This window comes from Ctenocephalides felis, unplaced genomic scaffold (assembly GCF_003426905.1).
Source record: "Ctenocephalides felis isolate EL2017-DRISC unplaced genomic scaffold, ASM342690v1 CF-g0.4_SCAFFOLD_01886, whole genome shotgun sequence".
Classification (NCBI taxonomy): Eukaryota; Metazoa; Arthropoda; class Insecta; order Siphonaptera; family Pulicidae; genus Ctenocephalides; species Ctenocephalides felis.
In genome coordinates this window covers 151,679,535-151,691,829 of record NW_020538040.1, presented here as the reverse complement: position 1 = coordinate 151,691,829, position 12,295 = coordinate 151,679,535, and the positions used below count along the sequence as shown (strand labels likewise).

The 12,295-nt window shown below is 30.2% G+C and overlaps 1 protein-coding gene across 1 annotated transcript in view; it reads right to left on the bottom strand.

Annotated features, from left to right (window-relative positions):
• Positions 1-6,480: 6,480 nt before the first annotated feature.
• Positions 6,481-12,295, bottom strand: part of LOC113378490 (protein Fe65 homolog) — a 144,325-nt gene continuing 138,510 nt past the window's right edge. Inside the window, exons 3-11 of the mRNA XM_026619026.1 lie at positions 11,999-12,251; positions 10,730-10,935; positions 10,365-10,584; positions 10,087-10,285; positions 9,847-9,974; positions 9,228-9,466; positions 7,068-7,270; positions 6,790-6,966; positions 6,481-6,636 (exon numbers count right to left, since the gene is read on the bottom strand). Of these exons, the coding sequence (XP_026474811.1) occupies positions 6,481-6,636; positions 6,790-6,966; positions 7,068-7,270; positions 9,228-9,466; positions 9,847-9,974; positions 10,087-10,285; positions 10,365-10,584; positions 10,730-10,935; positions 11,999-12,251 (1,781 nt within the window). The remainder of the gene's footprint in view (positions 6,637-6,789; positions 6,967-7,067; positions 7,271-9,227; positions 9,467-9,846; positions 9,975-10,086; positions 10,286-10,364; positions 10,585-10,729; positions 10,936-11,998; positions 12,252-12,295) is intronic.

Genomic DNA, 12,295 nt, shown 5'->3' with positions numbered 1-12,295 from the left:
CACTTCTCCCAATCATACAATAACATTCAATTTGTAATTACAAATTGAATGTTTTTGTATCATTCAAATCGGATACTCCGTTCTCTCAAAAACTATATTTCTATTTTCTGCACTCTTAGCTCCGTATCTCCGTAAACGGCTAGACCTGCCTTTGCCAGAAACTAATAAGCATGTCTCACTATCAATAGGAATCGAATGTTTTTTGAACCATTCAAATCGGTTGATCTGTGCGTCCGAAAACGTGGATGAAAAAATGCGGACAAAACATACACAAACACACATCGATTTTTTCTGAGGTATGCAAAAATGTTCAAAGACCAGTGCAAATACAAACCAGAAAAGTCGAAATGATGCCAAAAAAGTAATAGGCAAATAATTATTGTTTATGTATTATGCATTTTTATGTACATTTTTACATAATAATATTGTATATTATTTTGTAGTCCGTTAAATAAATTATATTATCAGCTGAGTATTTACGAAAAATTAAGGGGAATAAACCTTATTTTCAAAAAAAGCGGAGATGCAGGTAAATGGCTGGAAACTACATTGTTTCCACAAGAAAAAAACACAAAATAACACATTGTTTTATAAAGAACAAGAAAGGGAGACTTTGGAATAAAATGAAATATTATAAAGTAATTGTGCAAACATATACAAAGCCGCAAAATGGATGTGCATAACGGTTTTTTTAAAATAAAAGTAGATAATGCGAAATTTTAAAAGTTTATTCATATGACAAACCAAGCAAACATCATAAAGAATCATTAAGACATCATTTTCATTATATACATGTCATTAAAGTTTAAAGTGAATATTTTGTTACATTTTAGTAAATAAATCTATATTTCTAAAATCTGCTTTGAAATAGTTGCATATACATGAAGGCATAGCGGTAGCAAGAGCAACGAAGAAAATATTATATTCAAATGTAAAAATATTGATTTTTAATGATAATCAATTGAAAATACTTTTAATAATAATCAGACAAAATATTCGGTAATATGCAATAAAATTGCACACAATTGCATTAAGATTATATTATCACTAAAAATATATTTATCTTTATTGTTGCTCTTTTAAAATATTAAAATATTGATATTTACCAAAAACATATATTTCCTATTTACAAATTTAAAAACTCAAATAGAGCAATATCGCGTAAAATCTTTAATTTCACTTCTTAATATCTTTTGTTTTTTAACACATTCGCAATTCTTCTTTTGAAACGATATAGTAATCATAATTCCTATTCTTATATAACTAAATAATTAGAATACAAAAATAGTCAAAATAATTATGCAATAGTTATTATCGTAAAATAGCTAACAGTGCAAAATTGCAGGTCACATATCCTATGTATTTATTAATAGTTTGCTTAGCAATGTCAAGCTTTCTTATATTTAAGACTTGCACTGTCTAATAATGTTTAATGTACAAATACAGACTATACTATAATTTGTATATTATAATATAAACCAAAATAAAAGATTATATTATAATATAAATATTGGATAGTCTGTTGTAAAGTGACATATAATATAAAATACAAACGTAATAAAAAATATGAAATTACTAGCAATAAACTTTAAATAAATACATTTCTTGGTATAATACTAGGTTATGACTAAATCACATTAATAACGACGTCGGTGAACAAATTGAGATATTATATTAGCAATTCTAATCTATCAAAAAGCCTATATATCCCATAATTTGTTCAGATTTCATAGTGTCATTTAGCCATTATTTTCCTTACATGACTCCAATAGAATATTATCAAATATTATTATTAAAATAAATGTCTTTACTTTCAAGATGTCAATGATTAAATAAAGTTCTATTTAATAAATTATTTTAACAACAAAATTACATCAAACCAATGGGAACAGCACACATATATATTTCTGGCAGACAATATTGAAGCTATTTAATTTAACACTTACAATATATTGATCGTAGCAATTGTGCAATGTGCATCAATTAATTGTATGAGCACACCTACATTTAGCATCAGTAAAAGGTAGCTCGAGTTTGTGTCAACAAAATTTTATTAATTTTTATTCTAGCTCTCTTATATGCTACACAATTTGCAGCCCACGATTGTAAGAGACACACCGATTACAATATCCCGCAAAATTTGAATAAAAATGCATAACGAAATTAATTTGGAAATCTTCTATGCAATAAAAACCGTAATGGTAGAATTATTTATTTAGTTATTTATTTTTCTTAGTACGATTCGAAAATATCCATATTTTATTCAATACACATTTTTGTTCATTATTGCAAGCTAATATTACAATAGATTTCTAAATAAATGTTATCTTTAATAACTTAATACAATATTAAGTACAAACTATTAAGCTTAATGTATGTTGAGACAACACAAGGCATGGTAAGGTATCTAGTTAAGGCAAGATAGCTGAACACGTAAGTTAAATGTGCAAAAGCAATTTTAGTGTAAATATACACTTATATCTCTACAATGTTTATATTTTTTCAAGTAATAAATAAGTATACAGTTAATAAATTAGATGTCATTATTTTCATTGGACAATTTATTCACCTTTATGTTTGTATCGTTGCCTTACTTGTTTAACCCAATGATTGTATATAAAAAATTGTCATGGAATATTAAATCGTAGATATCGGTCATGTAGTAACAGAAATACTGGAGAGGAATATAATCAATAAATTAAGTCCTAATTAAATATATTTTTAATGTAAATGTAATTTATCCTTTAATTACAATAGTAAGGTGCAAATTCTCCGGTAAAAAAGACAGTAACATACTGCTGTTATGGCAACGCTTTGTCACGCTCATTTCTTCATATAAAATGGTAGTAAATACTGGCAAATGCTGTATACACATAAAACCTAACTTCATGTATGTGTTATAAATGCACATCAAAAAGATGCAGTTATGATAACAATCTTTTTTTAACATTTGTGTGTTTTCTAGGTCAGGTTTCATATCTAAAAAGCCAGACTGTACAACAAATACATAGAGTTTTGTCAGTTTTTATTACCATTTTATATAAAGAAAGGAGGGTTGCTATAACAACACTATGTTACGGTCGATTTTACCGGAGAATTGACCCCTAAATCTCTTGATAATACTTTATTCAGATGTCATGATCACAGAATCAAGAGCTTGTATAGATTTACAATATTTATCACACACTAAGGGCAAGGTTCGTATTCTAAAATTAAACCCTTGTGTAGTGCAATTAGATTTCAACAATAACAACAATATTTGAAATTTATAACAAATACAGCAATTTGTTATATTAATCACAATAGATTTTTATACTACAAAAGCACAAACTTCAAGAACATGTTCCTGTAATAATGATTGCCTGGATGAATTACTTATACTTTATATACGTATGATTTCAAGTTACGACAATTGCTCGAAGAGAAATATGATGTACATATATAGGATAAATAACATTTTTGGATAAATATTTTATAAAAGCATCCACCAAGGTCACACTGTATCATTTAGAATGTATTGTTATAATTTACGGATTATAATAATATATTCTAAATAGGATAAATAGAAAAACATAGCGTTCTTGGGTATTGGTTTAAAAACATTGGAAAATTTTCACAATATCTACACTATACAAGATCTAGCTTATAAAATAATGCCTATCCAATAATACTTATCATTTGTTATCAGTAGGAGCTGCGAATTTACTCTACTACACCCATCTTTGCAAGTGGTTAGAAATTCTACGTGTGTCTAATGTGGGACTTAACAATGAGCGCAGATTAGCAGATTGTGAACTTATAGAAGACAATGCCGACTCTTCGGAGCTGCCGAAATATTTCAATGTCAGAGGTGACTGGAGGTGTCGATGTGGGATGACTTCGCGCTCTGCAGGCAAAGGCCATAATTCCTGTAGACGCACACTACTAATCAGATGGAAACTACATGCCGTTTACCAATACTGTATGACAAACACCGTTCGATTAAAACGACCACTAACGAGTTATATAGCATCGATCCCTATTTTTTATTTATTTTTATTACTCATTATTGAAATCAAAATTTATGTACTATATTTTGTTATCACAATAACTTTTGGAACGTTGCAAATTTATCAAACTAGTAATTAAACATGTATTGAATCAGTAGTCCAGAAAAGATATATGGTAAGGTTGCCAAAGTCGTATCCGCTATCGAAATAATGCTATATTATTTTAGGGGGCGTCCATTAATCACGTGATCGATTTTTTAGCAATTTTTGGACCCCACCTCTCCCATGGTGATACGTCGTGATATTTAGAATTGCCCCCCACCCTGCCCACCACCAAACATCACGTGTATTTTTAGTAACGTAAAATTTTCCGAACAAATTTTTCAAAAAAAAAACGTAATTTTTTTTACTTTATAATTTAGGTAAAAAATATATACACGTGATATCTTACTAGCCTCCTCCCTCCCCTACATAATTTTTCATGATTTTTTGTCAAACCTCTCTTCCCCCTAAAAGCCTCACGTGAGACGACCACTTAGTGCAATTTTGAAAGTATTCTAGTGTAAAATTAAAAATATACTTTTTTTATATTTGTCTGAGTTCAACTATTCAAAAATATAAAGAATACTTTATAAAGGTTTTTATCGAAAGTGTCATTTCCGATACGACAGATGGACAGATTTACTTTAAATTATTCCTAAAGTTTTCTTTATAGACTTCTTTTCAGTATGAATTACGCTCATTCTCAAATTCCGATTTATACTATTTTTTAAAAAATCGAGAATATCAAAAGAAAAGTTCTAAATTTTTTTTCTGACAGTCGCTATTTTTTGAAAAAAAAATTTAACTTGTCCGTAGTTCATACGAATGCGACATCATTCTAGATTAATAATAAATGAATATTTTTTTCTTTCTATTATTTAAAGCGCCAAAATCATGGGTATGGTCAGGCCAATTTTTTTAGACCACCCAATTCATCACCTTCTAGATTTAAAACTTTGACTATTTTTAATTTTTTTTTTATATTCTCAAAACATTAAGTTATTTAACAAGTTATTAGAACGTGTAGACAAAAATATAGTGAAAATATTGTTAACCAAATATTGTTCTTTACGGCCTTTCAAAAATCGTATAAAAGTTTTGCCTCTAGAACGGAATACTCCCTTAAATTAAAAAAAACATTTAGCATTTTTTTAACAGTTACTTAATTTTTTTTCTATTGAAATGGGTATTTTTACGTTATTCAAAAATGTGCTTTCAGTACAACTGAGGCATCACCTTAGTTTTACCACCTAGAGCCTAAGTCGTACCTGTTACTAAAAACTATATAGAATACAGTCTCACATCAACTTTTCTTTAGTTATAAATTACCAAGTCGAACAATATTATTAAAACAATACTTAATTTCTAAAATTCTGATTCCTTAAATGGAAATAGAACTGTTCATAAAATGAAAACCGTTATTGGTTACCTTCACTTAGTGTTTTCCAATATGACTACAAATTAAGCAGTCGGGCTACAAATTAAGCAGTGGTACGACTTGAGCAACCTTACCCTACTAGATCAGTAGTCGGCAACCTGCGCTCAAAAGTATCGTAATTGAGACTTTTATTATTAGCTATCAAAAAGCTATGTGTAGCATTTGATATTCTAATATGTCGTATTATATAAATTTCCTAAATGTCAAGAAATTTGAACAGTGTCTTGCAATAACTTGACAACTTTCATTATTAAAACATTAAAAAATTAAATATTTTGAATATTCACTTTTTGAATAATTTTACTATGACTTTAGAAAATATAATAGTGTTTCTATTCTATTTTTATATTTTGCTACTATACAAAATATTAGCAGCGATATAAATTACTGATGTCTGTATTTATACTTGGATCCCAATAGAAAAAATTGATCACGTCGAGGATGGAATGGGGCTTCTAAATTCTAAAAAGTTACCAATCCTTTTCACAAAACAATATTTTAATTTTTCAAAAAGCCAAAAGTGTTATCTGATTCAAATAAACACGGACATACGATATTCGTAAACAGCTACTAGTGTTGGAACGATGTAAATGTGAACTACATGCTTTCCACTTACTAAATTACTAGATAATATATTATATACAATGGACTGTTTTCATGTGCAATTATATGATTATTTAAGGAAAGTGATGACGCAAAGAAGAAACAAAAACAATAAAGTAACATGTCTAAAACATGACACAAACACAGAAAAAAGGATTAAGTAGATGTCCTTAGATTGTAAAATACTTGATTAGCTTTTTAATGAAAAGTAATTACACGTATATTTATAATAACATAACATTATGTCATAAATCAATGAGAAACAGAGTAAATATATTTAATTTCAAATACACATTAAATTTACAATAAAATATCAAAACAATATCTACTCCAATTTTCAATTTTACATTGATTTTACTGACAATTTTCTCCATTAAGACTACGCACCTGCAGAGACGAAGCTTCTTCTCAGGATACTCCACGTGTTCTTCGACCGGTCAATGAGCCAACGAACGATTTAATGGTGGCACCCAAACCTCTACCAGATGAGTCGTTGCCACCTCCATTGCTGCTGCCTGCTTCCGTACTGCCTGGATGCGCATCCAAGCATTTTTGATACCTCAACTGAAGAAATGAAATCGAAAAAGGAAATGTCAGAAAAGTCAACATTATAAGGCTCAATAGAAGTTTAGGTATTAAAATCCCAGTTTATCGAGTTTGCAGGATAAAAGAAATTTCATTCAATAGCTTAAAGTATTCTTATCTATTATTTTTTACCTTGCAAGCTGCCTCTACAGTTTTGCATAAAGCCCCCGAGGAAGGTTCACAGTAAAACACGTGGGCCATAAATTGATCTTGTGCCGTGTGCATAATAAACGCACAATGTTTTACATTTTTTCCTATTCCTAAAAATGACAAATATCGAACGCGACATTCTACAATTAATTTATTTTCCTCCTGTAATGAAAACATATCAGTATCAGAATAGTACGATAACCTTTCATTTCTTCATATGAATATTTTATAATTATTGCTTATTGTTTTTATTTTTTTACCCCGGGTTTAAGTATCGAAATCATTGATGGTGCTACCGCCACATTGACTTGTATCCATTCCTCGACTGGTTTTGTGGATGCAAGTAATTCTATTGCATCATTCAATATTTGCATACCAGAAGCCTGTGCTACTTGCGTGCATCCTAAATATTGGGCTCGAAGAACTTTGCGTGGTTCTTCCATTGGTGTGGGAAAAGATTGAGCTAAGAAAAAGAATAACATTGATAAGACACCAACTAACTTTTACAAAAGATATAATTTTTAGGATTAGAAGATAAAGAAGTTAAAAATTATTTAGAAATAATGTACAGTGGTACCTCGACATACGAGTTTAATTCGTTCTGTAACCACGCTCGTATGTTGAATCGCTCATATCTGAAAGCACTTTTTTCCATATAAATGCATTGAATAGCCGTTAATTCGTTCCGGCAAGGTGGTTTTTTGAATATTAAAAATAAATTAACTATATATTAATTTAATTATTGTTTTTTCCTTCCCATTCATGATATTGTGGAAATGAGTTAGACATGTTTTTTGGACAACTTCCATACTCAAAATGTTAGAACTTTTTTGGGGTGATTTTTTTCCACAAACTTTTAGAGCCCAGAAAGCTGTTTATAAATTATTGTAAGGCCCTTAAAATTGAAATATTTAAATATAAAAACATTTACTATTATACTAATTGTCACAACTGACGAAATTATTCATATTTCCATTATGCCATTAACATTTTTATAAACAGCTCTTACTCCCTTAAAGGGGTCTTCCTATGTGATGGGTTGAAAAAATCGATTTTTTTTCATAAATTGCTCCCTTAACATGTCTAGAATACGGTAGTAAAGCGATTTTAGAAAATTCGAAGTCGTTTTAAAGATACAGCAGGTAAAAGAAAGAGCGGTTCGGAGCGCTGAGTTGGCAATTAGAGCCTTTAAACGCATTTTTCTCAAAACTGTGTTTTTCAAACTTTCCTTCATTGTATCTCAGAAACGGCTGGACTGAATTACTTGAAATTTACAGGGCACACTCAATATACGAGGTCTGTTCAAAAAGTACCCGGAATTTTCGTTTTTTCAAAAAAATATTTATTTATTCGTCTACATTAATGTGGTCCCCTTCAAAGTAGTCCCCCCCCAGATATGATACACTTATGCCAGCGTTTTTTCCAATTTTCGAAGCACCCTTGATATTCACTTTTTGATATGTCCTTGAGCACTCTCAGCGATTTTCTTCAATCGAGGAAAACCGCCGTCCTTTCATGGGTCTCTTCAACTTTGGGAATAGGAAAAAGTCACACGGAGCCATATCTGGTGAATTTTTGCACTTTGCAACACTTTATTTCATTTTTTACGCAAAATTTAATACAAATTCTTTGACTTTTCAATTCTTCCATTGTAAAAATCGCCGAGCTCAGAAAAACACGTCGAACCTTAGCGACTACCACAGACAAAGTAAACAGTGAATATAGCTGAAAATTTCATCATACTTTAGGGGCATGTATACCAACACAATAAAAAAAAAAATTTTGACAATCAGACACTCCAGACCCGCGAAATTTAATTATTAGTAATTCCGGGTACTTTTTGAACAGACCTCGTATTTAAACGCATGGAATGAACTATTATCGAAAATTTTCAAAACTTCGATTTTTTTATAGCAAAAAACAAAAAAAAAACGCCTAATTTGCAACATTTATTTCAAATGTCTATCAAAAATCCAATTTTTTTTATATTCATTTGATTATAGGTCATTCAGTGCTTTTAATCCTACAAATTAAAACGCCGTTTTTTTTTTTTTTCAGATAAGCCGATCAGCCGGAATCGTGGAGAAAGCGGGAGCTCTTATTTTCGAGGCGGGGGTGTTCAGAGCGCTGTAACTCTAGTTTGACTGAATATTTTTTGCTGAAATTTTATATTTATACTGTCCAAATATGTGTTAATAAATGATAAAAAACTTGAAGCTCTAAATATTTACTGGTCGTAGAAAAAAATCCTAAAATATCCCTAAAAAACAGACCGTCACATAGGAAGACCCCCTTAAAGCTCGTATCTCAAATTCTGTTAGGATGCCGAGGCAACAAAACGTTTTTTTGACGTTCGTATATCAAGTCACTCGTAAGTCGAGGTACCACTGTACTTCATTAGATAAAAAACGAATACTCACTGACTAAAGTTTGCCCACCACGGTTATTCCATCTTCTCTCCGTTGGTAGATTTGTTGGCCGCACGGGGCCGCCGTCATCAAATGGCCTAGATAAGCTTTGTTGAAGGGATCGTTCTATCATAATTTTTTTGCAAATGTCTCTTAAAGTATTTGCAATAGTCCTAGCCGGTATATCACATCGAAATACGTGACACATGTGTTTCCTAGTTGACCTGTCTCGTGCGACGTACGCAAAATCTCTGCAAAATAGTTACAAGTGAATGAGAATTTGTCATTTAATACGGTACATAGAAAAAAATAAATTTTCAGCTTATATTATCAAATTACCTTTCACTGTATATCCCAATGCAAGAATAAACAAAAAATTATTTATTGATTAATATTTACTATTATTCCGTATTATGCATAGCATATAGAAATTACAAAAGAAATATTGAACATCATATTATCATTAATTTCATGCTAATTTGTTTCTAGCATGAGAGATAAATAAAAATGGAAGAAAATGAAATTATATGATAAAAAGTTCATATTACACGAACAAAAACACGCATTTATTTTCTGAATTGAAAAATTCCTTATTACAAACTATCTAGAAATAAAATAGAAAGATATTTACCGGCCGTTATCTCTACCGACCCCCCATACCCGAATAGTATGAATAGGTTGTGTGTTCAAAGTCGTTAAATTTTCAGGATCCATAAGTTTCAAGGCACCTTCATCTAGATCCATAAAGAGATCTTTGCCCTAAAAAATAAATAATGTAAAAATTACTGAATAGTATTACACAGTGAAACAAGTGCCATAATGTGAAGTAAATGCCAAAACAATGAAATTATTTTTAATGAGGTATACGTACATCACCCCAGCGACCAACTACATCTAGCAGATCATTTCGACCCAGTGACAAATCAATAATACATTTATTAACAGCTTTACTACTCCGTTCTGGTGTCAAATCTTCTTCTGCAATCTCCACCCATCCAAGAGATCTCACAGCAAACCTTATTGGACGATCTCGTATATCTTGATCTGGACGGATTGGATAACTTCTCCTCCTAAACAGTTCGAATTTAAATTTATAAATATTTACATAAATTTTATTGTATTAAGATCAGAATTTTATTATTTAATTACTTATAAGCTAAGCCTTCTCTTTTCTTTCTTTCATCTAATTCTTGATCTAAAGCAGAACTGGTACTGCTGCGTGTTACTGACGATATAAGACTATTTTCTAGTTTACTACTTCTATCTAAAATATCTGTAGATGATCTTCTTGCATCATCTGCCATAATCAATGGTGCTTCCCTTTGTATTGTTCCACTCTTTATATGCCAGTAGTAAGGTCCATCATTATCTAGAGAAAAATTACATATATAAAGAGATCGTAAATTATATAATAAGTCATGTATATTATATTATTATAACAATCAATTTCGATTAGCATCTAAAACCAAAATCTTAATGCAATCAATTTTCATGTACATATATTATTTCCTCACCATCGTGTTTTTCCCAGCCGGGTGGAAGATCTTCAGTCTCACCCTTTTCTGGAGTTGAAACTTCCGATAATTTTTCTGTAGATGGTTCATTTCTTCGTTTTACGGGTACTGCATATATATCTTCATTCGATAAACTAGATTTTATATCGGACATGTGCTTATTATCGGTTTTCAAAGTTTCAGAAAATATGTGATTTTCGGCCAGTCTGTTAAAGAATTGAGTCATTTAATATATATTTTATGGAAAATATATTTTGTTAATCTTGCAAATATTTTTGCGAGACATATAACATTATATTCGATTGGCTTTTTAGTTATAAGAATTATACAAGTTGAGTTACTAAAAAATGATCGTCTAGCGCAGATGAACGAGTATCTATAAAATATGGTAATATCAACTATTATATTTATACGCTTTTTACTTATACGGCAGATCCGTCTAAAATGTTAAGTAAATGATTCAACTTTCAAATTATTATTGTATCAACTTATAAAAATTCTAAAATTCTTAGATTTGCCTGTATTAATACACATACAAATATTTACATATCATATACATATATTTACTACCTGTCCAACCAAAGGAAATAAATTGAAATTCTAGGTTAATACTACATGTGATAAATGCAAGGCGATGTACTTGAATTCCATAGTCAATGGAAATTAATAATAATCTTAGAAAAATGTTAACGTCCATACTTCAATTAAATAATTTATCAATTTTTTAACCGCAAGCCTTGTGCCATACGATTGATGACATAACTTCAATTTATCTCACTATCCATATGACCAGCAATTACCAAGGGCGTTACTAATCATATCTTAGTAGACAAAGAAACTTTAAATCCAAAATGTTTAAATTTTCCAAAAAGTAGAGGTTAAGCGGTTTATAAATATTCTTATATGGCATAATATTTGAGTTGACGAATAATATACAGATGGCGCAACAATTTACTTAATGACGTATGTTAATAACAAATATAAGAATCTTTCAATTGGTGTGCGCTCTATCTAAATGTTTATATTAAGAGCTAATTCGCTAATATATTAAGAGATTCATTTTTTATTCATTTGGAAGCATTGGCGCCCTTGAGAGCAAAGAAATTCGAAAATGTCCTTGTTAAGGACCACCCTAATACATATATATATATTTATCTAATCAATAAATTTTAACATGCAAATTATATATAATAATAATAGCATTGTAAAAAGATGCATATATTTTAATATTTGAGTTTGATAACCAATAGATCATGAGAAGATGTTTACCTGTTATCCATGGTGATCGGTCCAGTAGATACATCAACCCCCATCGAGTTGAGATCCAATGTAGCATAACTCCTTCGTCCTGGACAATTTTGACTTGCTCCAGTTTCCAATACTTCTTTAGAAGAAATATTACAAACGGAATCTAGTTCTTGATACAAATCATCGTACAGTTCCGAATTGGAATTCAGAGCATCGTCGAACCGGGCCGGATCTAGATGATAATTAGGATTTTCGTAGCTGAGAAGGCCGTTCTCTGAATTTTTAAATGGGTTAGTAAAAATAACAAACATATATGTA